Source organism: Chanodichthys erythropterus, chromosome 16 (assembly GCF_024489055.1).
Source record: "Chanodichthys erythropterus isolate Z2021 chromosome 16, ASM2448905v1, whole genome shotgun sequence".
Lineage (NCBI taxonomy): Eukaryota > Metazoa > Chordata > Actinopteri > Cypriniformes > Xenocyprididae > Chanodichthys > Chanodichthys erythropterus.
This window is the reverse complement of record NC_090236.1, coordinates 7,876,655-7,904,153: the sequence shown is the minus strand read 5'-3', so window position 1 is coordinate 7,904,153 and position 27,499 is coordinate 7,876,655. Positions and strand designations below refer to the sequence as shown.

At 37.2% G+C, this 27,499-nt stretch overlaps 1 protein-coding gene across 1 annotated transcript; it reads left to right on the top strand.

Annotated features, from left to right (window-relative positions):
- The first annotated feature begins 2,170 nt into the window (after positions 1–2,170).
- Positions 2,171–26,946, top strand: cul3a (cullin 3a). Its single transcript, XM_067362034.1, has 16 exons — positions 2,171–2,369; positions 14,198–14,395; positions 14,886–14,999; positions 17,421–17,581; positions 17,702–17,816; positions 19,248–19,476; positions 19,584–19,729; positions 19,957–20,133; positions 21,640–21,810; positions 21,889–21,996; positions 22,199–22,323; positions 22,567–22,663; positions 23,584–23,718; positions 23,819–24,005; positions 24,786–24,931; positions 25,038–26,946. Exons 1-16 carry the CDS (start codon positions 2,286–2,288, stop codon positions 25,167–25,169), a joined length of 2,325 nt encoding a protein of 774 aa, XP_067218135.1. The 5' UTR covers positions 2,171–2,285; the 3' UTR covers positions 25,170–26,946.
- Positions 26,947–27,499: the final 553 nt, after the last annotated feature.

Below are 27,499 nucleotides of genomic sequence, written 5' to 3'. Positions count from 1 at the left end.
TTCTGCATCTTCTTCTGCATCGTCTCTTCTACCTCTCCTTTCATTCTGCCAATATCTTACTTCTTTTGGGTCTTTCTTTTTCTATACTCTGATCTTCCAAAACTTTATCTGTTAGATACAATACTTTGGATTTTCTTATTAACCATTAAACTATTATTTACTTGATTAAATTGTTTGTTTCTATGATTTTACTTAATAAATTTGTTATTCCTTATTCAATTTTGATCTGTGACATAATCATAGCTTGACTGCCTGGATCTCATTGTATCAGAGGTAAAAGTCATCTTCGTTTCCTAAACATCGGTGCAGCACAAGTAATCTGAGATCAGATCCTCTCAATGCACCAGATGCAGCCATAATGCACCAGAAGACCCACAACAGTCCAGTTATTAGTGGACAGGAGCCAATGATTAGGAAGCCATGACTGAAAGAGGCAGACGGACAAACTTGGCTACTCTTTTCAAGAGAATCCTTAGAATTTTTACTGACCAGACAGAGCAACCTTGGTTTCCCAAAGGATGGTGCCTTCTAAAGTGCTCTCATTACTATAATGGGGCATGAAAACCCATGCAGATCACAGGCTGAACACCCCCTGCTGGCCTCACTAACACCTCAACCAGAAACAACATTAGTAGCTTCAATGGGAAACCAGGCAAAAACAGCAGGGTGATCACTACAATCAATGTAAATTAACAGGGTTTGAGAAATAGCATATCATTTCTGACACACAGACTGAACTATCGAATCCAAAACGCATAAGGACCCAGAATGTTTGGATTCAGTACTCACAATCCAGTGTCATACATCTGTGTCCATGTCCAATGATCAGATTCAGATGGTGTGGGCAGGACCTGCAGGGTGGAGGGTGTTTATTTTACTTTGTACTACACTTTAGAAGTCTGTTCTATATTATCCATATTCTATACAACATTACTCAAGAATAGCTACTGTATACAATGTTCCTATTTCCCAAATTGTGTTACATGATGATAAAGTTGTAAAAAGTGAAACGTGGTGAATCAGCCTGTAGTCACTATGTTCTCAAGCTCAGGCACTCCCTGCCTGACCCATGAATATCATTCATAACAAAATATCAAAAAGCTTTTCTCAAAACTATCCCAGGTGAAAAAATACTATAGTAATTTATAGTAAATATTATAGTGTTTTTGAACCATACTATAGTAAAGTACTTGAATTTGTGTAATTCTATAGTTGCTGTGATAATATAACAACTACAGTAATATAAAAAATTACTTTACCCAATACTGTACTAAGTTTTCTACAACTATAGGGTATATTATACTACAATATACACTACAGTTTACTTTAGTAAAAACTAAAGTATACTACAGTATTTATTATAGTTTATCAGTTCATTATAGTTAATACTACAGTATGCTGTAGCATTCATTAACAAAGTGTTGTAAATACTATAATATATACAGTATACTATAATTTACTATAGTATGGTTCAAAAACACTATAGTATTTACTATAAATTACTATAGTATTTTTTCACATGGGTAACCACATTTCTTATTTTTTTTAATGACTTTTAACACAAAAGTCATGACTTTTGTGTGTGTTATATTGATTTCTTTTTTATACAGTGTTTTGCTTGAAAATTGCGTTTGTGCTATATAAAATAATGGCCACTAGGTTTGATATTCTGTTAAAATAATGCAAATATATTCTATATTTTAAGTGTTGCTTAAGTGTCCAAAAACATTTTGGTCCCCTGCATGTCTTCTGTGAATATAATAAAAAGTGTTACTTAATTATTTACATGCTACTTGTCAACTATATCTGATTCAAAACAAGGAATCTCGTGTTAATGACCAAATTAACCTACCAGTATATTGCTCGCAGTATTCCTCGTTTGTAAGACTCTATGGATAAAAGCGTCTGCTAAATGACTAAACATAAAGTTAAAATGCAAATAATACTCCCATATAATCTTAATGGGGTCAGATGTCATGATTAAACTTCATGACATTGCTTTAAACTTCGATACCGGTGAACCCATTAAAGTTGTTCTTTCTTCAACGGCACGCCAGAATGCTGTTTACCACATGTCAGCCCGAGCTGGCCCCCGTTCTCGCGATATTGGATGCATTTCTGTTAGCATAATCATAGTCTCGCGAGGTCTCATCCAGTCATCCGCCATCGCTCTACTAGTAAAGACAGAGGAAAAGAGTATAAGCTACAGGGACTGAAACCTGGGGGGGAAAGAGGGCGAGATTTGTCCGTGTTTCCCCTCAACACACCCACCCTAACATCTGTTGATGGCATCGCTCCCTAACCCAAACATGTCCAACCTCAAACCCGGCACCAAGAAGGACACCAAGATGCGGATCCGCGCCTTTCCCGTGAGTATCAGCCGGGATTAACGCGCCTTAGGCGGCCGCAAGGAGAACTCGAGAGCCGTGGATCGGCCAGAGCAGCAGGCCACAGCGAGTTTAGATATTTTGAGGCTGCGTTTGAGAGATTTGCATTGACTATGGAATAGAAAATACTTGTAATCATGATAATATGAGCTCCAGGGTTTAAAATATGTTTATATGACTCAGCTAATAGAGAGATGAGCGAACTGAATTATTGAAACAGCCAGAGTAGAAAGTGACCAAAACTCAGTGATTTTTTTTTTTTTCTCCCCTCGTTCAGTCTATAGGTTTTGACCATAAAGCTGTAAATATGTACAACAGTGTAGATTCTGAAGAGAACACGGAGTCCTTCCTTTTGATTTGCTTGTTTTCTTTCATTGTTTTGATCTGATTTTGGGTCTTGTGTTGCCAGACCGGTCGTTGATGGTGTGTTTTTTGTTGCAACTTATTGTTGTTTGTGGTGATGGTTGATTTTGTTGTTGTTAGTGGTTCTGTGTAACGTGTATTGCCAAACTGACTGTAATGGCTGTGTTGCCTGGTTAATTTAGTGTCTTGTCATTGGTTGGTTTTGTGTGTTTTGTTGACACTGGTTGGTATTTGTGTAGTTTATTGGAAATGTTAGACTGATGGCACTGATGTGCATATTATTGTCACACGATGTAGATCAGGGGGTTTCAATCTTTTAGAAGCCAAGGACCCTCAAATATGATCATTCTTGGCAGAGGGATCCCATTCTAAAATTTCAAAGGCACCTGTGTATTTTCATGTATAAAGTCTCAATTTATACTAATTTATATTAATTATATATTTTTTAATTAATTTGAATCGTTTTGCTCAGTTTTTCACTAGCACTCCCAGTTTGAAAACCCCTGGTATAGATATTTCATATATTATAGGTTGTTTAGTGTTGTCTAGATTGTCACATTGATGATAGATATCCTTAGCAGCTCTGCTTTTGTTTCACAGTCACTGCAGCACATTTTGCATCAGCATGACGTGCATCTCTGTAATTTTCTGCAATTTTCTGTTCTTTTATTAGCTCCACTCAGCTCAAATTATGTGCATCACAGTATTGTTGGTGATGCTCTGATGGAATGAATTATGTCAGAATAATCTGATTTGCAGTAAAGTGAAAATGTTTGCATGCAGTTAATTTCTTTCCTCTCTTGAAGGCCTGGGAAACTCCTTAATCTTCTCAGAGCCTGACACCTATCAGCAAGTCCACAGGACTAAACAAATGTCATTTTGGTTGAGATAAGTGGTAATAAGATAAGACATTGCTCTCATGTAGAAGCCGTATTTGCTTGTGGGTTCTGACATGTTTCACCCTGTCAGAGGAATTCATTAGAAATCCTACAGCAGCCTTTACTTCTTTCATCATAGTATATTACCTTCTCAAAATGTGGCCCACATTCCCACCTGTTACAGTCCGCATACTCTCAGCTCTCTCCTACATGATAAACTGTCTGTCAGGTTTCTCTTCAGCTTTTCAGAGTGTCACCTCAGGTGTGGTTTTGCTATTCTTGAAAAACATGCAGTTCATTATTTAAAATCAGACTGACACAGACATATTTTGGTCAGAATCAGGAGTGTAAAGAAGTTTGGTGCTTGCTGTCATTTTCAAAACCCATTACTGCACATCCCTTAGTTAATTCAGACCTAACCAGTGCAGTTATGATTCTTCTGAGTGTTCTTGCTTTTGTTCTACCTCCAAAACTTGTGTTACTGGAGATCAGCTGTAATTATGTGCTCTGGCTTGAGATGAGGTTCGTCACTTAAGGCCTGTTTACACCTGGTATTAAGATTCGTTTTGGTTGATTTGATCACAAATGGATGACACTAAATACTGGTGTAAAAAGTTTTGAGCTTGTCTACTTTCAATCACTTCCAGAGGCAGTCAAAAACACAATTGCTTTTGTAGCCACGAAGGAGCACCTACTGACCCAACATGTAAACATTATGGGAAGCACGCTAGCTAGACGGGATTTAAATTTTGTTGGCTGGAGACCCAAGTTTGGTTTGAAGATGAAAAATGTACCAAGCACAGTGTTCTCTCACCATTCCTGATTTAACATCTAACATCCATTCACAGCGCTTGGCGGTCTTGCGGCTGTCAGAACGGAAACGAAAGCTGATGCTCTCTGTATGTTTTTCTGTCGTCTCTGGTCGCGTTCATATGTAAATCGCTTGAGCTTATTTCATCCAGTAGATCGATTGAACTGAAAAAGTCCATACATTTACAAACCCATAGCCTCCCCTTGAAAAAATCAGGACAAAAGTGGTTGAAAGTGGACAAAAGAGACGGATTAAAACACCAGGTGTAAACGGGTATGTGTCTCCATCGCCTACCCGTGATCCGATCGACCAAAATGCACCTTAATACCAGGTGTAAACAGGGCCTTAGCTGTGCTGACCTTCCCCTCACAGTCCCAATAGGTCACTTTTCCAGGATTGAAAATAATACGAAATATTTCTTGAGCAACAAAACAGCATATTTTTATAATTTCTGAAGGATCATGTGACATTGAAGACTGCTGACAATTCAGCTTTGCCATCACAGGAATAAATTAAATTTTTAAATAAATTTGAATTCAAAAAAGTTATTTTAAAGGGGACCGATAATTAGGGCTGGGTATCGTTCAAAAATTTTCGATACCGAGACGATACCGATACCTTGACTTCGATACCGATACCTAAACGATACCTTTTTCGGTACCAGTTTTAAAAAATCTGTTTTAACAAGATTACATAACCTCAAAAAAATCTTTGGTTTTATATTTTTACTTTGTTGACTTTTTATCAGACTCAAAGACTCATCTCCTGTCCTGAGCCACTGCGGGGAACAAAAAAAGCACAAATTAACAAAATTTACCCAACACAATAAATCAGTGCAAATAGTTTTAATAAAGTTTAGTTTTCAATGCAAAAAATTAAGTATGTGAGGCTCTTTTTAAATCACTCAGCAATTGTTCTTCAAAAAATGTATTATTATTAACAAGATCAAAGCGGAAGTAAGAGTGACGCAAGTTCGTTGCGTCTTACCGTGAAATAAGAGTTCTGTGTCTTCATTAAAATCAACACATTAATGATTCATCTCTCATCCACCCGCAATTAATTTGAATGTTTTTTTTTTTATTACTTGGCCCGACCCGCAAATTATCCGCAGTATCAGGAGGACGCTGATACCCCTTTTTCAGCAGAATTGTTCGCGTTCTGGAGCCAGAGGCAGAGCCTGTGCTCGTGCAGGTGAACGAGCCTGTCACGAACCGGTCGCGTGTTTCCATAGACTAGAGGGAAGAACGCTGATGTAAAGCTGCTGTGTGTTGTACCTGTCCATAACTAGTCTAAAAAACATTGCGCGTCCCGCTGTTTCTGCAGGCAGTGCTACACTTTTGTTTTCTGTTAACAGTATCTGTAGTCAAGTCAAGTCAAGTCAAATTTATTTATATAGCGCTTTTACAATTGGTAATCGTTTCAAAGCAGCTTTACATATTAGAAGCACAGAAAAAAAAAGGGAAGTGGTTAAAACTGTACAAACAAGCGTGGTAATATGTAACATATACAAGATGGTGCTACATTAAGCCAATGTCGGCTGACTTCCAGGGGTGGAAAAAACCCCCTAGGAGAAAAACCCAGCGTGCTAGCACTGGGAAAAAAGTCCTAGGAGGGAAAAAACCCCTTGGAAGATATATATATGTAAATGTATATGGAGATCAAAATCTGAATTGTACATTTTTATTATAGAGATTAAAAATCGATTATATATAAATATATGTAAGCGGATACGGGGATCCTGGGCTACGTTGTAGTCAGGTCCAGACGCAGGTTCTCCATCTGACCTGGATACGGCCTGGATCCAGCACCCGGCAAACCTCAGGATAAGCAGAGTAGTGTTGTCACGATACCAAAATTTTGACTTCGATACGATACCCAACTTCAGTATCACGATACCGATACTTAAACGATACTATGGCAAAAACCTAAAACAGTAGGAAAAGTAAATAAATAACATATGACAGAACTGTGGCTAGCATTTTTATTGGCCACAATTTTGATGTTGGTAAATTACATTTTTATATGATTTAAAGCTGACTTTCTTATGCTTAAATTACTTTGAGTCATTTTACTTGATTTAGAAGATTTAAAACACTTTCAAACTTTTAAATGCAGACTGACCACCCAAATCAAGATTACATTTTATATCAGCTGGTATGTACAGGTGGGCAAGAGGTGGACAATGTATGAGCATGAGCTAGTATGAGAACAAGTTATTTGTGTTATGCTATATAAAAGAACAAAGAAGCAAATTACAAAAACAGTAGTAAATTAAAAATAATCTTTTTTCAGATACACTAAGTTTATTTAACATATTTAACAGGTTTTGTTGTTTGATTAACATTAATGATGGACAGGCCTATTTAATTGGGCTGCTGAATGCATGGACGTAACTGACAAATATCCAGTTATTACCCACCTGTTTACGTCCACTTAAGCCATAACCGACTGTATTCACGCGAGATACTCCACATGATGGACATTTAGACATCTGTGTGCACGTGTATTTGACTATTCAGACGCGTGGAAAACTGATCGCGCGCGCGACAGACAGAGAGAGAGAGAGAGCGAGAGAGAGAGAGAGAGAGAGCGCTTCTGTTGTGTGTCATTCAGCGCAATTCCGCCTATCCCCCCTTCACTAACTGCATGTAAATAACGAATTGTGTGATTGGATTGTAATTTTGTGCTACGACGATCTTCGACGACCATTTGGCTGTAAACTTAAATTATATTCAACTCGCCAAAGTGGCTAGTGGGAGTGGCTGTCATCAAGCCCTGCATGTAAGTGTTTTGACAGTGAGAATATTTATTACTGTAAATAATTAGAGCAATGTTATTAAAGCATAAATTGGTTTAATATAATTGTATAGTCCCTTCACATATTTGTTTTTTAAAATTAATTTTATTTTAGCAACCAGATATCACTTATTAGACTCAATAATACACCTCTTTGCGGATGTCTGCTTGCATGAGTAATATAAATAACACTCATTTAATTTTTGAGAGCATAAACATAACGCTGGTATCACATTCACTAACCTGTCGCTCTTTAAATTCTCTGTACAAATCGGGATGTTTGGCAAGTTGGATGCTCCCTTCGTTTGCGTTATTTTGTAACGTATTTTGCAGACGGGCTTTGTGGTGTCCGTGGGCTTGCCCTGACTGTCGGCAATGTAAGCAAAATAATGCCATATTTTGCTTTGTGCATCTGCCGTTGCGCAGTTGACAGGAATAAACACGCACTCAATGTGCCTCAGAAGCAGCGCGCTGCACACACACTGCTCCCTGCTGTCGCACATTAGGAAATACAGCTGGCACTCAAAGTACCGGTACTAATAAAATGAAGAACCGTACCGTTTCTAAAAGCAGGGTATCGCGATACCTTTCTAGTACCGGTATATCGTGCAACACTAAAGCAGAGAGACAGATATTAGCGTAGATGCCATTCTTGTTCTGATGTACAGGTATATCTAGTGTTATAGGAAATGTTCTCGGTTCCGGCCGACCTAATTATTGCAGCGTAACAATCCTTTAACGGATTTGAAAAATGTTAATGTATTGATAATGTGTTATGTGTATGCAAGAGCAAAGAGATGTGTTTTTAGTCTAGATTTAAACTGACAGAGTGTGTCTGCTTCCCGAACAATGCTAGGAAGATTGTTCCAGAGTTTAGGTGCTAAGTAGGAAAATGATCTGCCGCCTTCAGTTGATTTTGATATTCTGGGTATTATCAACTGGCCTAAATTCTGAGATCGCAATAAACGTGAAGGACTATAATGCATTAAGAGCTCACTTAGGTACTGGGGAGCTAAACCATTTAGAGCTTTATAAGTAAGTAGCAAGATTTTAAAATCTATACGATGTTTAATAGGGAGCCAATGTAATGTTGACAGAACTGGGCTAATATGGTCATACTTTCTGGTTCTAGTAAGAACTCTAGCTGCCGCATTTTGAACCAACTGTAGTTTGTTTAAAAGCCGAGCAGAACAACCACCCAGTAGAGCGTTACAATAATCTAGTCTTGAGGTCATGAATGCATGAACCAACTGTTCCGCATTTGTCATTGAGAGCATATGTCGTAATTTAGATATATTTTTTAGATGGAAGAAGGCGGTTTTACAGATACTAGAAACATGACTTTCAAATGAAAGATTGGTATCAAAGAGCACACCCAGGTTCCTAACTGAGGACGAAGGTTTAATGGAGCACCCGTCAAGTGTTAGAGAGTATTCAAGGTTTTTTCGTGAAGAAGTTTTTGGTCCAAAGATTAGGAAATCAGTTTTTTCTGAATTTAATAATAAGAAATTTCTTGTCATCCAGTTTTTAATGTCAGCTATGCATTCTGTTAGTTTTGTGAATTTGTAGGTTTCGTCAGGGCGCGAGGAAATATAGAGCTGAGTATCGTCAGCGTAGCAGTGAAAACTAACACCATGCTTCCTAATTATCTCTCCTAAGGGTAGCATGTACAGAGTGAAAAGCAACGGTCCTAATACTGAGCCTTGTGGTACCCCATATTTAACCTGTGATCGATACGACATCTCTTCATTAACTACCACAGACTGATAACGGTCAGATAAGTATGATTTGAACCATGCCAAAGCAATTCCACTAATGCCAATATAGTTTTCAAGTCTTTTTAAAAGAATGTTATGATCGATAGTGTCAAAAGCAGCACTGAGATCTAATAACACTAATAGAGAAATACAGCCACGATCGGATGATAGGAGTAGATCGTTTGTAACTCTAACGAGAGCAGTCTCAGTACTATGGTATGGTCTAAATCCTGACTGGAAATCCTCACAGATTCCATTTCTTTCTAAAAAGGAACACAGTTGTGTTGAAACTGCCTTTTCTAGTATCTTTGACAGAAAAGGTAGATTCGAGATTGGCCTGTAATTTACTAAATCTCTCGGATCTAGTTGAGGTTTTTTAATAAGAGGTTTGATAATAGCCTGCTTAAAGGTTTTTGGCACGTGTCCTAGTGTTAAAGATGAATTAATTATATCAAGAAGTGGACCTACGACCTCTGGAAGCATTTCTTTCAGTAGTTTAGTCGGCATTGGGTCTAACATACATGTCGTTGATTTTGATGATTTGATAATTTTAGATAATTCTTCCTCTCCTATAGCGGCGAATGATTCTAGTTTTACCTCAGGGACACTACAGTGCACGGTCTGAAGAGAAACTGTAGACGGTTGCATGTTTATAATTTTCTCTCTAATATTATCAATCTTGCAAGTAAAGAAGTTCATAAAGTCATTACTGCTGTGCTCTATGGAAACGTCAGCAGTTGAATCTCTGTTTCTAGTTAATTTAGCCACTGTGTCAAATAAATACCTAGGATTATGTTTGTTTTCTATTAAGAGATTTGAAAAATAAGTAGATCTAGCATTTCTTATGGCTGTTCTGTACTCAATCATTTTTTCTTTCCACGAAAGGCGAAAAACTTCTAGTTTTGTTTTCTTCCAACTACGTTCAGCTTTTCTGCTCACATAAACAGCCGTTTCTCACCCGTCCATTCGGAGATAAACTGAAAACGAAACAGTTGATTCACTCGCCCTCTCGCACATAGGGTCTCTCTCGCGCGTATAGTTTTATATATTTAGATATAAATAACAATGTAGCGCAACGTTACTTGCTCCTCAACGAGACAGCGAAAGCATTTCTCCGCGCCTCTCCTCGATCGGCTCCATTCTGAGGTACCGAAATTTGGTACCGAATGACAAGACACTTTTCGATACTCGGTAGTATCGAGGCAGTTCGATCGGTACCTAAAAAGTATCGAGTTCGGTACCCAGCCCTACCGATAATGCCCTTTTACAAGATGTAATATAAGTCTCTGGTGTCCCCAGAATGTGTCTGTGTTTCAGTTTCAGCTCAAAATACCCCACCGACCATTTATTATAGCTTGTCAAATTTGCCTCTTATTTGGATGTGAGCAAAAACATGCCGTTTTTGTGTGTGTCCCTTTAAATGCAAATGAGCTGCTGCTCCCAGCCCCCTTTCCAGAAGAGGGTGAAGCTTTAACAGCTCATGCTTCGGTGCATGAACAACAACAAAGCTCATGCATCAACAACAACAAAGCTGGAGAATCTCACGCAGCCAAAATGACAATTTTCAGTAACTGTTTTGTTCAGCTTTACAACGGCGTAAAATGACGGCATGGTAACAACACTCCACTACAACAACTCTTCCTCTTCTCTATAGCAGCTCAACATGGCCTCACCCCCTTTGTTGCTTGTTGCAGTGTTTATGTACATTTTTTGATGTCACCAACCCGGGAAGAAGCTTGCTGTAGTCCCTACTAGTGATCGACCGATATTGATTTTTTTATAACCGATACCGATTATTTGCATGTTTATGTACCCGATAACCGATATGCAGAACCGATATTTATTTACTGTTATACTTCTGTTTTTGACAATTATTACAACACAAATGAGCTGAACAAACCATTTTATTTATAACAATCACTCCCTCCTTGCATACAAAAATCTTGTCAAACATTTCATGCAGTGGCCGTGCTTAAGGCTTCCTGATCATCAACCCATTCAGGTGCTGAGCAATATGAACAAACTTTTTTTTCCGAGACTATATAAAGTTAAACAGCACTTGTCAGTTGGCATTTTATGATCTAAATTTAATCTAACGTTAAATCATGAAATGCCAACTGACAACTGCTGTTTGACTATAACTTAATCAACCGCGATCGCGCATGGAGATAATAAATAATTAATTTCCACAAAGCTAGTAGGCTATATTTATGTGTATTAGCAAAATAATTATGTAGTAAATGATAATATAATCTAGGGTGTTTAAAAAAGATAATCTTGTCAAAAGTTTCATTCAGTAGCCGTGCTTAAGCCTCCTGATCATCCGTCAGTTGCTAAGCAATATGAACAAACTTTTTCTTCTAGACTAATGGTGACCAAATACAACAGATAGAGAATTAAATTCAGCGCTTTTATTTTCAACATGCACTCATTCATGTCTGTTTTATTTAATTCATGTAAAGTTACGTCTTTATTGGGGCAGGACATGACGAATTACACTACGTGACTCAAGGAGTTCATCTCAATTGTTTAGAAACATGCTGCATAAATTAACTCTATCAGGAATTTATGTCTCAGATCTCATTTGTGCATATCTGTTATGTTAAATAAAGTTGATTAATTAAAGCAAACAAAGTAGAACATATACTTTACCTGTGCACTGAGTTGTTGTTGACTTATCTCCTCAGACGCCCGGGCTGCAATTGCGGAAATCTCAAAACGGCCACAAGATGGCGCCGTAAAATCGGCGAATCCGATATTACAAAACCGATACCCGATTATGGAAAAATGCTTAAATATCGGGAAAAATATCGGTAAACAGATATATCGGTCGATCACTAGTCCCTACCAGCCATTTGTTGAAGTCCTTAAATTATTTCTGTGAAAGAAAATATCTCCCTTTGCATTGATCTTTGAGAATTGTAACTTTGCAGCTGTTGTTTATGCTCAAACAGCAATATTACACACTAACCAAAGTTAAAAAAGTGAAATCATAATCAAGGACCCCTTCCCTTTAAATTGTAATATAAATAATTTGCTAAGAGCCTTCTTTCAACTCATTGTAAAATCGTACCGCATTGTAAAATGTTCTCCCCAAACTTTTGAGCGATAGTGTCGGTTTATATATTATATATTCTAACTGGCTTTTTAACTCAAGATGCAGACTTGCCTTAATAAAAGATTAGAAGTGTTTTAGGGTTCCTGTATCTGAAACGGTAAAGCATGAAACTAGGAATGCAAAGGTCATCATGGGTTTGATTCCCACTGAATGCATGAGCTGATAAAATGTATACTTTGAATGCAAACTAAGTTGCTTTGGATAAAAGCATCTGGCAAATTCATAATGTTAAATGTGTCTACAGATATAATCAGGGTTTACTATTGTGGGTTAAATGTATGTCTCTCTGGTCTTGTCCTTCATCAGTGCCTTTGCATTGTCATGACCTGAGCCTACAGAAACCCATTTTGGAAACCTACTTGTTTGACACACATGCACACACCTTTTGCTTCTGTGATTCCTGTTCATGCAAAAACTGGTTCCCCTTTGTGTTAGTTTAACTTTTTCAAAAGTGAAATGGTCTTGATCCAGTGATTGCCAAAGCAGGTGTGATTCAAGTAGCCTTTTAGCGAAATGTTGCGAGAAGTGGACGTTCACACTCACACCCATTTTTTCTTAAGCTTAAGTCAGATTTTTACCCACCTAAATGGCTTTAATCCACTGACTAGTCTGCACATGAGTATCAAGACCTGTCTGTCTGCAGGCTTAGTAGACGGAGAGAAACAGCCAGGTGAGAGCGAGGCGTTCTCAATCTACAGTGTGTGTCGATTTATCACATAGCAGGAGCTGTGTTACTAACACCGTGACAAGCATTATAATTAACATGAGCAGTGCTGAAGTGTTGTTTTGACATGCATAATTAGTCAGATGTTTAAAAATGTAATTCACACATGAGATTAGACATCAGACCTGTCCTTTGTGAGATTAGCTCTGCTGAGTCACTTGGAACTATCAAGAGCTCTGAAGTTGGACTGTTGGTTTGGTTGTAAAGGGAATTGATTTTCTCATGGTTCAGTATCTGCCAAAGTTTGAGCATATGAGCAAGTGACCTGTGCCAGTTGGCACATTAAATTCACATTAGAATGTTAAAAGTCAGTTGTTTTACTTTTAATGAGCCTGGAACACATCCTACAATTTCCCATGTTGAATAAGTCAATAAAGTCTCCTCTTATGTAATTGCAATGTTGTGATATTCAGTTCGATTATATACTCTACCGTTCATAAATTTGGGGTCAGTACGATTTTTAACAAGTCCACTGATAGATGGCCGCTTTCAAATGCTCCCGTGTGTATCTGTGTAAGCGCTCAGTAAAGAGCATCATTGATGTCTTTTTACAACATGCTTTTGAAGCGTTGATCATTGTAGCCAATCACAGACATATCTGATGAGTGCGTGAACACAATTGCCAATCAGAGGTGTTTACGAATCCGCTCATAAGTGGTCAAAGCGTCACATTTTTAAAATTTCAGTACCGACTTGGTATCGAAGTCTGTACTTTTGACAACACTAGTATCTTGGTTTCTTTCCTAAGATATATTAAGCAGCCCGACTGTTTTCAACATTGATCAGAAATGTCACCTGAGCACCAAATCAGCATATTTCAATGATTTCTGAAGGATCATGTGACATTGAAGACTGGAGTAATGATGCTGAGAATTCAGCTTTCATTGCAGAAATAAATTACATTTTAAAGTACATTCAAATTGAAAACAGTTCTTTTCACAATATTGTTTTTAATGTATTTTTGATCAAATAAATGCAGCCTTGGTGAGCATAAGATACTTCTTTCAAAAACATAAAAAAAACTTACCAACCCCAAACCTTTTAATAGTAGTGTACAGAAGATAATGTTCCTTAAGCAGAACTATGTATGTGTGTATGATTTCATGTTTGACTTGCTAGTAATAATGCTTAAATAAAAATGTTGGCCATTACTTATAGCTGAGTTTTTAGTACTTTTGTAACCTTCCAATTAGAAAAAGTATGCTGTTTTAATTGGACAAAATAAACCATTTGATTAATATTAATTTAATTAATTAATTTAAAGCTATATTGGTCAATACCCATAAGGCACATCCCACCTAAAACTTTTTGTGTGTAATTATCATAAAAGTTTCTCTGTTTTGTTCATTTGTTTGTTTTGCAGATGACCATGGATGAGAAGTATGTGAATAACATCTGGGATCTTCTGAAGAACGCCATCCAGGAGATCCAGCGGAAGAACAACAGTGGGCTGAGCTTTGAGGAGCTCTACAGGAACGCCTACACCATGGTGCTGCACAAACATGGGGAGAAGCTCTACACGGGCCTCAGAGAGGTGGTCACCGAACACCTCATCAACAAAGTATGAGCTCCTCTCTCGCTCTGAAATCTTTCTTGAAATACTGGAGGTCCTAGAGATTAAACTTCTCACAGGCTTTAGCCTGGAGTTGCTGAAGTTAAATGCAGTTTAATAAGCAGTAAGCCACAAGAGACGGAGTGTTACAGAGATTTCACCACAGCTTATTGCTTTAAAAGACCTGCTTAAATAATTTGATGGTGTGTGATGTGAATTTAAATTGAACAGATTGATTTAAACAGATCTGAAGGACACTGTCTCACATTTTTACTGCATATATATTTATAAATAGCTTAATGAAGACTCTGGGGTTTTATCTCTGGTGCTGGCTGTTAATGATGTCTGTTCTGGAGATGAAGCAGATGGTGGAAACCTGCCCGTCCCAGTGGAGTTGTTCACAGGGTGATGTCACAGTCCACACAGGTGGATGAAACCCATGTGCTTGAGCTGCTCTCATAACAGCTTTGATTTTTTTTTTTTTTTTTCCCGTCTTCAGGTGCGAGAAGACGTGCTTCATTCATTAAATAACAATTTCCTGCAGACATTAAATCAAGCGTGGAATGATCATCAGACTGCCATGGTCATGATTAGAGATATATTGATGTACATGGTAAGTTGTTTAGTCAGACTTTCTTTAATAGCATGTGTATATACACTGTCCAGCCAAAAAAAGTCGCTGTTTGAAATTAAATATTATTGGATCATTATTGCACTGATTATTATGTTTCTAGCATGTTATATGTTTGGCAACAGCTCTTCTAACCCTAATTGATGGAGTGTGTAGCTTTTCATTTCTTAAATAACCATGTAGGAAGACACATCATGGCCAGTTTTCCCTCTAATTTTTTTTCTCACTGAGCAAAACTTTTCTCTGTTGAGTGCACATTTTGGCTACCTGAGCAAAAACATTCTTTATATCAGACCTGTACAGTGAAAAAAAAAAAAAAAAAAAAAAAAAAAATATATATATATATATATATATATATATGAGCAGTTACACTGGTTTAGGACAACCATAATGTGTTTTTGTACAGTAAATTATTAGCAACAGACAGTGTTAAACCATCAAAATGACATGTTTATTGCTTATGAATTTCCCTGATTTTCTATACCAGGAAGTTAAGATTTTTAGTGGCAAGGAGCCATAAACAATCCCCTTGAGATCAATTTTTTATTAGGCTTACATTATAATATAATAAATTATAATCCTGAAGGATTTAAACTGATATACAGTATTTGTATCAGTTTAAATTCTTCAATTTGTTTTAATATATTATAATATGAAAACAAACTGAAGCATTTAAACAGCTCTGATATCAGCTAAATATTAATAGAAAAGTGAAGGTTAACTCTTTTATAGTTATCTAAACATCCCTGAAACCCACACCACACAAGCACAAATCTATTTAAACTGAGGTAGGCCTATAGCTATATAACTGATGTATTCTGAGTTTGCAAGCTACACCTGTGGTGGGAGTGTATGTCTCAGAGTTTTGTTAGGATTCTGTGCCCATCATCCATTATTTCCACCACTTTTCATTAAAATGACATTTTATTTCACACTTCTTTTCGTTTTGCGTTGCCTCTTGTATTGAGCTATTCAGTCTGCAAACATGATATTATTCTTACCATTTGGCTCAGGGCCGCTCACACTCGCTCAATTGTTCTCTTTCTATGAAACCCGTAAACCGCATTCACCGGTTCTAACTCTATAGCGACAATAACTCTATAGCAGTTGACCAGAGCACTGCAATTATTTCTCATTTAAACTAAAATCAAAGAGGGAACATTAGAGGGAACATTGATCATGGCCATATTCCAGGATGACAATGTCAAGGTCGGGCTCAGATTGTGAAAGAATGATGCATGAGGAATATTTTCACAATAGTATTTTGTTTTTGATGCACCTCTTGATGGAAATAAATGATATTTCCATCAAAAGGTGCATTTTTGGTCAAGATCTTGTATTGACAATGCAAGAGGTATAAAGTCTCCTTCAGCACATCCCAAATACTTTAAATGAATTTACAGTCTGGACTCGGAGGTGCCAATTCATGTGTTAAAATGATTATTCATGCTCCCTCCCAACCACCATTCAACCATTCTTTCACAATTTGAGCCTGATGAATCTTTACATTGTCATCCTGGAATATGGCCATGATGTGTCTTTCTACATGGTTGTTTAAGAAATGAAAAGCTACACACTCCAAGGTTTAGAAGAACTGTTGCCAAACATATAACATGCTAGAAACATAATCACTGCAATAATGATCCAGTCATAGACTCTAAGTATTGCTTTTAGAGGGTTTTGACTGGAGCCCATGAATCACACAATCAACCAAAAAGCTTTAATAATCCTTATCCCGTTTACTGACCTGACCATAAAGTGCTGAAGTGATGACGTACTTTTGTAGCCCAACACTGAAGTTAACAACACCCTAGTTCCCTCAACAAAAACCCAATATGATTTTTCCACTGGCTTTTGGATTATTGCAGAAAATAAGCCCTTTGACCAACAAAAGTTTATGATTCTTGCATATTTTGTTCATTATGATTGATAATCTTCACAAATTAACACATCACTAGAAATAAAAAAGCACAACATAGGCTATAAATGAACTACACCACGGTCGCATGACTTCAGCATTGACACGATTTAAGCTTCCAACTCTTTCAGTGTTTATTTAAAATAAATATTTTCCCTAAAAGTTTAAGCTAGAATAGTTTGCGAAGCGTGATTATAAACACAGCAAAGCTGTGAAAGCGGACTAATGAGTAGATGAGTTTACCTGATGATGTTTAATGTCCTAAACAACCTCTGTAGTCCTATTTTGCCACTAAGACAAGTAAGTTTTTTAAAAAAAATCTTAAGAGGGTATTACTGTTGTGTTTTTGTCATAGAATAAAACATGAGAATATCTTGAGCTTGTGTTCACCATAGACCTTATTTCAGGCATTTAACCAAAATCCCATTTACTTCCAGACAATAAAATGCTAACTTGTGAACATTTTTCTCTCTCTGTCTGTCTAGGACCGTGTGTATGTTCAACAGAATAATGTGGAGAACGTCTACAATCTCGGATTGATCATCTTCAGAGATCAGGTTGTGCGGTATGGCTGCATCCGAGACCATCTTAGACAAACTCTGCTGGACATGATCGCTCGAGAACGCAGGGGAGAGGTGGTTGACAGGTGTGTGACATCTGTCATTCTGTCTGTCTTTACAGTGTTTCAGTAAAAGAATGAAAGCTTTCAGCTATAAGTAGTAGAGATGCATTTTTACGTTGTTTGTGATGTCATGTTTTGCGGCAGGGGGGCCATCAGGAATGCCTGTCAGATGCTGATGGTTTTGGGCTTAGAAGGTCGGTCCGTCTACGAGGAGGATTTTGAAATCCCGTTCTTAGACATGTCTGCTGAGTTTTTCCAGGTGGGTGCTTGCTGTAATACTGCTTTTACATTGTTTGCTTGTCATTTTGGATATTACAAAACATTTCCTTGTCACTGCCATTGAAATAAAATAGGAATTAAATATTTCATTTAGATCTTCCATCGCTATTGGTCTTATAATTTCAATCAGCTCCTTGATGGGTTGACTTGATGTGCAGTTGTGCTGTCATTTCACTTGGTTCAGCCAACATTTTATAGCAGGATTGTTCAAAGAGACAATGACACATTTACATATCATTATGTATTTTACATTTTACATTTTTACATTTACATATCATTATCGCATATCATTATTTACATATCATTATTATAACTTCATTATCGCACTCAAAATGACATTACAGCAACTAAAATGGATGAGATGTATTAAAGTATACATTACAGTTCAAAAGTTTGGGGTTTTTAAAGAAATTTAAAAGTGCTTTTGGATAAAGTTTGATCTTATTTTATCAAAAATATTATTACAATCAAAAATAAATGTTTTCTGTTTTGAAGAACCAGTCTTCAGTGTCACATAGGACTGCACGATTAATCGGAAATAAACTGCAAGTAATTTGGCAAAGGCTGCGAAAAAAAAATAATTGTGACACTTGTCAGAATCAGTACTAAATGTTGCTCCATCTGAAAGCCAGAGGGCGCTCTCTCATAGAAACTCAGAATGTGCCCAGCAGAAGTAAGATATGACACACATCATTCCAGGAAATCCCTATAGGCATCACACTATGGCTGTAGCTGAATAAACAGAAGATTGAAATGCTTTTAATTAAACGTGTAATAAACAGATTACTGCGGCAATATATGGTCTATCTGAGTACTTCAAGCCTCTCTGGTATTTTCATGATAATAAAGTATATTTATACTTCATCGCTAATTGACATAGCCTTTATCATTGTATAGAATACTATGAAATATGTTGTGTGCTTTTTTCTGTGTAAGAAGATTAGAGCCGTACTTCATTGACAAGCTGCACATAAAAAAATAATCGCATGACTTCATGTTAATTGTCATTTATTGTCCTGTAGGAATCAGTCTAATATGCTGATTTGGTGCTCAAGAATCATTTGAACTGCGGTGTATTGTTTAAATTATTCAAATTCAAATAGATTTTATATTTTAGAATTTTAATAAAATATAGAATTTCATGTTCTATAAAAGCATTTTCAAATGTTATTACAAATTAAAAGCATATTTATTGTGAAAGTTTTTCATTTTTAATGAAAAATGTTTTCTGACACAACAATATATTGATTAAAAATATAATGTAGCATTTGTTGTAGTGGGGCCAGTGAGACAAGTAAAAATCCACTACTGACCTGAAATAAACCCTCATTAAGACCTGTATTGATTAATTTGCTGATTTATTATTGACTGGCGTTAAGTATAATATCTTCATTTTTGTTTGTGTCTGCAGATGGAAAGTCAGAAGTTCCTAGCGGAGAACAGTGCCAGCGTCTACATCAAGAAAGTGGAGGCTCGGATAAACGAAGAGATTGAGCGAGTGATGCACTGCCTGGATAAATCGACAGAGGAGCCCATCGTGAAGGTGGTAGAGAGAGAGCTTATCTCCAAACACATGAAGACCATCGTAGAGATGGAGAACTCGGGACTGGTCCACATGCTCAAGAATGGAAAGACAGAAGGTGAGCAGCCATTTATTTTTTATCATCTATACATAATTGGAATGAATGAATTTTTTTTTTCTTTGTATTTAACTACATTTCTCTCATCTTTTCTCTTTCTCTCTCAGACCTGGCATGCATGTATAAGTTGTTTGGTCGGGTTCCTAACGGATTGAAAACAATGTGCGAGTGCATGAGCTGGTACCTCAGAGAACAGGGTAAAGCGCTGGTGTCAGAGGAAGGAGAGGGCAAGAACCCTGTCGACTACATTCAGGTACACATTCACCAACATGAAGTAGCAAAGAGAGAACTGCACAGGCGGTAGAGACTTGTTCAGTTAATACAAAACTGACCAGCTGAGTCACATCCTGAATAAACAAAGAACAAATCTGCCAAGGTTTAAGAGTTCAGACTAGTGAAAATGAGTAAATACAACAACCTCAACGAGCTTTATGTTTGTACTAAGTAGTAAGGATGGTCTTTTTCTTGTGGTTCATTCAGGGTTTGTTGGACTTGAAGTCGCGTTTCGACCGGTTCCTGCAGGAGTCCTTCAACAACGACAGGCTCTTCAAACAGACTATTGCTGGAGATTTTGAGTATTTCCTCAACCTCAACTCCAGATCGCCTGAGTACCTCTCACTCTTCATCGACGACAAACTCAAGAAAGGAGTGAAGGGGGTAAGAGATTAGCTTTAGGCCATCTTAAGTTCTTGAAATATTCCTACAAATTGGTAAATTCTCTTCAATATTGTCACTTTTGTCCAGTGAAAGTGGAAAAAAATATTAATACAAATTATATTTTGGATGAATGTACACCTATATACACAAACAAAGTGTTATAGCTGACTAACATTAAAACTAGAGGAAATTTTGTTTTTCATTGAAAAATATCCTAAATAAAATTAAAAAGAAATATTAGATTTAAAACTTTTAAAAATTAGAAATTAAAAATTGAGTTGTTAAAGGTGCCCTAGAATTAAAAATTGAATTTATCTTGACATAGTTAAATAACAAGAGTTCAGTACATGGAAATGACATACAGTGAGTCTCAAACTCCATTGTTTCCTCCTCCTTATATAAATCTCATTTGTTTAAAAGACCTCCGAAGAACAGGTGAAACTCAACATAACACCGACTGTTACATAACAGTCGGGATCATTAATATGTACGCACTCAATATTTGCATATGCCAGCCCATGTTCAAGCATTAGACAAGGGCAGCCAGTATTAACATCTGGATCTGCACAGCTGAATCATCAGACTAGGTAAGCAAGCAAGGACAATAGCGAAAAATGGCAGATGGAGCAATAATAACTGACATGATCCATGATAACATGATATTTTTAGTGATATTTGTAAATCGCCTTTCTAAATGTTTTGTTAGCATGTTGTTAATGTACTGTTAAATGTGGTTACCATTGTTTATTACTATATTCACAGAGACAAGTCTGTCGTTATTTTCATTTTTTAAACACTTGCAGTCTGTATAATGCATAAACATAAACATAAACTTCATTCTGTATAAATCCCTCCAACAGTGTGTAATGTTAGCTTTAGCCACGGAGCACCATCAAACTCATTCAGAATGAAATGTAAACAACCATACTTACGCGATTAGACATGCTGCATGACGAACGCTTTGTAAAGATCCATTTTGAGGGTTATATTAGCTGTGTGAACTTTGTTTATGCTGGTTAAGGCAAGCGCGAGCTCCGGGGGAGGGGAGCACGAGATTTAAAGGGGCTGCGCAGCCCGAATCGGCGCATATTTAATAATGCCCCAAAATAGGCAATTAAAAAAATGAATAAAAAAAATCTATGGGGTATTTTGAGCTGAAACTTCAGACACATTCAGGGGACACCTTAGACTTATATTACATCTTTTAAAAAGACGTTCTACGGCACCTTTAAAAAATTACAAAAAAATCAAGCTAAATAGAAATATTTAAAAAAAAAAAAAGTTAAATAAAAATGACAAAAGCATAAAAGTGGAAAAAATAATAAAAATGACAAAAGCACAAACAATTCTTAAAACTAAAATTTAAATCTGAAAATGTATAAAAAAGCTAATTCACAATATTAATAAATGAATACTATAATAGCATATAAATAAGTATAAAATACCACTGAACCAAAGTTATTATTGATCTCTTAATTGGTTCATTATAATTGTGTTTATATTCAGCTGACAGAACAGGAAGTGGAGTCCATCCTGGATAAGGCCATGGTGTTGTTCAGGTTCATGCAGGAGAAGGACGTGTTTGAGCGTTACTACAAACAGCACCTGGCCAGAAGACTCTTAACCAATAAGAGCGTTTCAGATGACTCTGAGAAAAATATGATCTCCAAACTAAAGGTGCACATCATATCCTTCTTTACTCTTTTACTGTAGTCCTCTATATTACTAATGTAATATTCATGCTTTATCTCTCAGACGGAGTGCGGTTGTCAGTTCACCTCTAAACTGGAGGGCATGTTTAGGGACATGAGCATCTCTAATACCACTATGGATGAATTCCGCCACCACCTGCAGACATCACAGGTGCATGTGCACACGCACACACACATTCCTTTGACTTTGTTGTTCTTAAAATAAGCTAATTATAATTACTGCGTCCTGAGGGCCTATTCACACCACATCCAAATAAAAAAAAAAAAAAAAACATTGTTAATTGAAGCGATGCAACCCTTTCACAGCCTTTCACACCAAATGCAAAAATGTGTGATTTGTCTTCATGTTGCAGGTGTCTCTCTGTGGTGTTGATCTCACAGTGAGAGTATTGACCACAGGTTACTGGCCCACACAGTCAGCCACACCCAAATGCAACATCCCACCCTCCCCACGCCACGCCTTTGAGGTCTTCAGAAGGTATGACTCGTACACCCTTTTCCTTATTTAATTATATGTACATTTCCTTTTAAGTTGAACAATTGGATTTTTACGTATCTGTTGACTATAATCGAACAATATTGTTTTTTGTTTTTTTTTATAAGTATATGACACAAACTGTCAAGGTAAAGATGAAGTTGATAATCTCTGCTTGCCATGTATATATCCGAGTTTTCACCACTTGTAGCTTGGTTTCATGTGAATTTTTTTTACTCTGTGCAGGTTTTATTTGGCTAAGCACAGTGGCAGGCAACTCACACTCCAGCACCACATGGGTTCTGCAGACCTCAACGCCACTTTCTATGGTGCCATTAAGAAGGTACACACACAATTGTTTTTTTTGTTTTGTTTTTTTTGCAATTGCATTCTATGACACTGGAAGTGCACCTTTAACCCTTAAATGCATACCTCGGGTCTTTAGTGACCCGGGACGTCATTCACTACCCTCCTCCTCCATTTTTTAAAAGTTAGACATCCACCTTCTTGGTATTCCTCAATCAATTCATTATAAAGAATATAACAAGAAAAAAAAAAATTGCAGTCATTATTTTACAATCACAAAATTGTATAGGGTCGCAAACGACCCGAGGTGTGTATGAGTGTACGTATATTTTTTTCTGCACAACAATAACTGAATCTTAGATGATGGAATAAGTGCAATTCACTTTTATTCCACAAGGTGGCAATGTCTGAAACACAATGCTGAAGTGACGACTCATTCAAACAGAAAAACGAAATAAGCAAAACATGAAATGTCTCAGGGATTTACTGCAGAATAAGTACTGAATGCAATCAAATATGACTGTAACTGTTACTGGATGGATCTGGTGAAGCTGGTAGCGATCGAAATATTGATTTTGAAGATGTTGAAAATTAGATGGTTTAGAGAATACGTTTGAGATCGCGAATGGGCTCATATTCGTGACCTCAAACATAAAAAATAGCCTATTATTTGCTGAATTTACTGGGAAATTAGCTCTGACGAGGACCGTGATGATGGCAATAAACATCTGCTCAAACAAAAATTGTTGGGTTGTTGGGTTCTCTTATATTTGGAACTATATATAAAGAATAAAACGTTCAAAAGCTGATTTTAATTGACTTTCTCTCTCTCTCTCTCTCTCTCTCTCTCTCTCTCTCTCTCTCTCTCTCTCTCTCTCTCTCTCTCTCTCTCTCTCTCTCTCTCTCTCTCTCTCTCTCTCTCTCTCTCTCTCTCTCTCTCTCTCTCTCTCTCTCTAGGAGGATGGCTCAGATGTAGGTGTGGGTGGGGCGTTGTTAACAGGCTCAAACACACGGAAGCACATTTTGCAGGTGTCAACTTTCCAGATGACCATCCTCATGCTCTTCAACAACAGAGATAAGTTTACCTTTGAGGTAAAGCCTTCCATCCACATGTTCCCGATCTGAACTCCATGAAGCCATGCATACACGATCAGTTTAACCTTCACCTTTTATTGACTTTTAACCCTCTCAGGAGATCCAGCAGGAGACAGACATCCCCGAGCGCGAACTGGTCCGGGCCCTGCAGTCTCTAGCCTGCGGGAAACCCACCCAGAGAGTTCTCACGAAAGAGCCCAAGAGCAAAGAGATCGAGAGCGGCCATGTGTTTACAGTCAACGACCAGTTTACCTCCAAACTGCACAGAGTCAAAATACAAACAGGTATTGTGCCGCCACACGGGGGCGCTGTTGACTCAGAAAGAATGGACAAAATAGAGCGTCTAAAAGAAGAATTCAAAACTGACTTTGTTTATTTTTGTTTGTCATCTATATGCTTGTGTTCTGATAAAAGTAGAGAAAATAATGTATTTTTTAGCAGATACATGCATTTAAAATATAACAAATATATGAATAATTAATCTAAGGGTCTTATACAGATTTTAGTCCAATAAAATGCTCTCAAGAATGTCCCCTCCATCTTAATTATAAACACCACCTGCCATTTGGTGTTCAAGTATTTTGATTTAGCTTTTATTTGTATAGCTTTTATATTTGAATTTAGTTGTGTGCAGGTCTTTTTTTTTTTTTTTTTAATTTAATAATTGTTTTTATATTTATATATCTATTTAATATTTATATCTATCTAATTTTATTTGAAAAACCCTGCAGATGCCCTGTGCTTCAATTAACAATTTAACAAAAATGATTTTTAGACTTTTGACATTGTAGGATGAATTGTTCATCCTATTTCTTGCTCAAGTTTCCTTTTTCAATAGGAAACACACCATCAATGCTCTTGTCAAAACAATTAATGAGGCCTTTAAATATTTAAACCTCTAATTTAGAGATGAATTCTGATTTTATAAAAAATATATGGTGTAGATGACTTTTAAATCAGACTTGATACTGAGATCATGATCATCTACGTCTCATGTAATCTGAATTAAGATCTCTTTAATTTAAAAATGTGCTTCACAAACACTTTGGCTCCGTCTTCTGCAGTTGCTGCTAAGCAAGGCGAGTCAGACCCAGAGCGCAAGGAGACGCGGCAGAAAGTAGACGACGACAGGAAACATGAAATCGAGGCTGCCATCGTACGCATCATGAAGTCCAGGAAGAAGATGCAGCACAACGTACTGGTAGCAGAGGTGAGCATGTGTTCTTGTTTATGATTTTCTATGTTTATTTTGTTTATCATTTCAAAAATGTATCATCTGCAAATTTCTAAATATCTGTTTGGTTGTCTCCTGTCAGGTGACCCAGCAGCTGAGGGCGCGGTTCCTGCCGAGCCCTGTGGTAATTAAAAAGCGCATTGAAGGACTAATAGAAAGAGAATATTTGGCCCGGACGCCGGAGGATCGTAAAGTCTACACGTACGTTGCATAGTGGATCACATGTCTGCACAAGGAAGACGAGTGAGCAACACAAAGACAGGAAAAATAAAGATTCTGGACTGCTCTTCGCATGGACTGGGAAGTTTGTTTTAAACAAAAGATGTGCTCTGGGTAGCGGACTTCATTTAAAAGAAAAGCAAACCGAGAAGTCATAAACCATACAATCGGGAAAATTAGTCAGGAAGCAAAATAAGAAATTCATAATTGTGTTGTAGATTATTTTTAATTAGATCAATCCCACTCCTATGAGAATCTCTGCTATGAATGGATCCAGCTTCAGTCTCTTCACCGTTTTACCCTCGTAGAGATCAAAATCAAAAGAATCCCTTGGGAAAATGTGAATGCACTGCACATGTTGTTGTTTTTTCTTTTTTCAATACTGTATAAAAGGCAGAATTATTAAACACCCTAACAAAACAGCCAAAACGTGGCTACGGAAATAAGACGAAAAAGTTCAATAAAAATGTTGATATTGAACCGCTTGCCGCTTTCTTGCAGATGCCATTGTGGTTTCCGTGGTAACATCAAGGTGCGGAGACGAAACGGATTCTGAACATGTCAATGTAATTTCATTCTTGGTTTATTAAACAAATACAAACGTTCCACAGTGTCCTAGGTGGGCTTGCCTCCCGAGACACAGGAAATAAAAAGCAGCCAAATGACTGAGAATTAGACGGTACATCACTATCTCCAATTTCCTGCTATTAAACCTCTAAAATGCCATTACTGCCAAGCTTGAATTATGTGTGGCCCTGGTCCAAACAGAATCAAATTGTTTTCAGAAATGGGCAAAGCACATGTGCACAGCGGGTAACAGGTTTGAGGAAAGAGTAACAACGTCACTGAGACTCCCTGATGAAATAAAGTTAGCTAAAAAATAAAAGCAGCAGGGAGCAAAATCCACAGCTTTGATTTCCTTCTGTATCAATAGTGCATGTAGTGATAGACAAACTGATCAGGGGCAAGTTGCATAAACATGGTCATTATGGTAAAGTCTCCTGTGGTGAAAATCAAGTTTTTAATGTTGTTTATATGTCTTTGTGGTGTTTTTAATATGCTTTGAGTCAAACCATGTGCAAATTCATAAGTCAACACCATTGCAGAGTATTTTCTCCTTAAAACTGCAGTGATCTAAAGACAGTCTCAAACCTGCGGTTTGAAATCGCTGTGACATCACAAACTACCTTGTAACCAATCACGTCAACATGCCTGCGGGCTTCAGCCGCTCTGACGCAGGAGAGTCTCGAGAAGCTAGGTTATCCTGGTATATTTTTCTGATAAAAATAAGATTTGATATGAAGAATCGGGTAGATTTAGCAATATAGCAGGTGTATTACGATGCTAAGATGAACTATATGCCTTTGTCCACTGATGTTGTGAGTTGTTCAAGCTTTTCTAATATTGATTTTTAGAAGGCAGCTGTCTGAGATGAACGGGGACATGGCTTTTGTCATTAGCAACACAATTAGCAGCTGTTTGATCATGTAGTCAAGCAAAAGGCTAATCAAATTAATTACATTATGTGTCCGACATTGTAAAAAGCCATACAGTTGTGCAGTGTTTACCTCAGTAAGCTGACCATGTGGATCTCTGAGCTGGTGCGAGTGAGTGGAGGCAGTGCTAATTAGCATATTCATAGATCCGTGTATAATGAGGCAAGGGTGTAGAGTTACATTCAAGCTGTTTAAAGGCATGAACTTTTTTTCACAGGAAAAAAAAAAAATTAAATATGTAATTTTGGTGATCAAAGATGAGTTTTAAGGGATAAAATTATTAACTACAGGGGGAAATCTACGTTTTTATGTAACTTACTTAAAGTTATGAACAGTTTAAAAGGGTTTATCCAAAAAATAAATTTCTGTCATTAATTACTCACCCTCCTGTCGTTCCAAACCAATAAGACCTTTGTTCATCTTCGGAACACAAAGACATTTTTGATGAAATCCAAGAGTCTCCCCCCATAAAAAGCAACAAAATTACCACATCCAAGGTCCAGAGAAGTAGTAAAGACATTGTTAAAATAGTCAATGTGACTAAGTGGTTCAGGTGCCCTAGATCCCTTTTTCACAAGATGTAATATAAGTCTAAGGTGTCCCCTGAATGTGTCTGTGAAGTTTCAGCTCAAAATACCCCATAGATTTTTTTAAATTAATTTTTTTAACTGTCTATTTTGGGGCATCATTAACTATGCACCGATATATAGGTTGCGGCCCCTTTAATTCTCGTGCTGCCCCTCCCCCGGAGCTCGCGCTTGCCTTGAACAGCATAAACACAGTTTACACAGCTAATACAACCCTCAAAATGGATCTATACAAAGTGTTC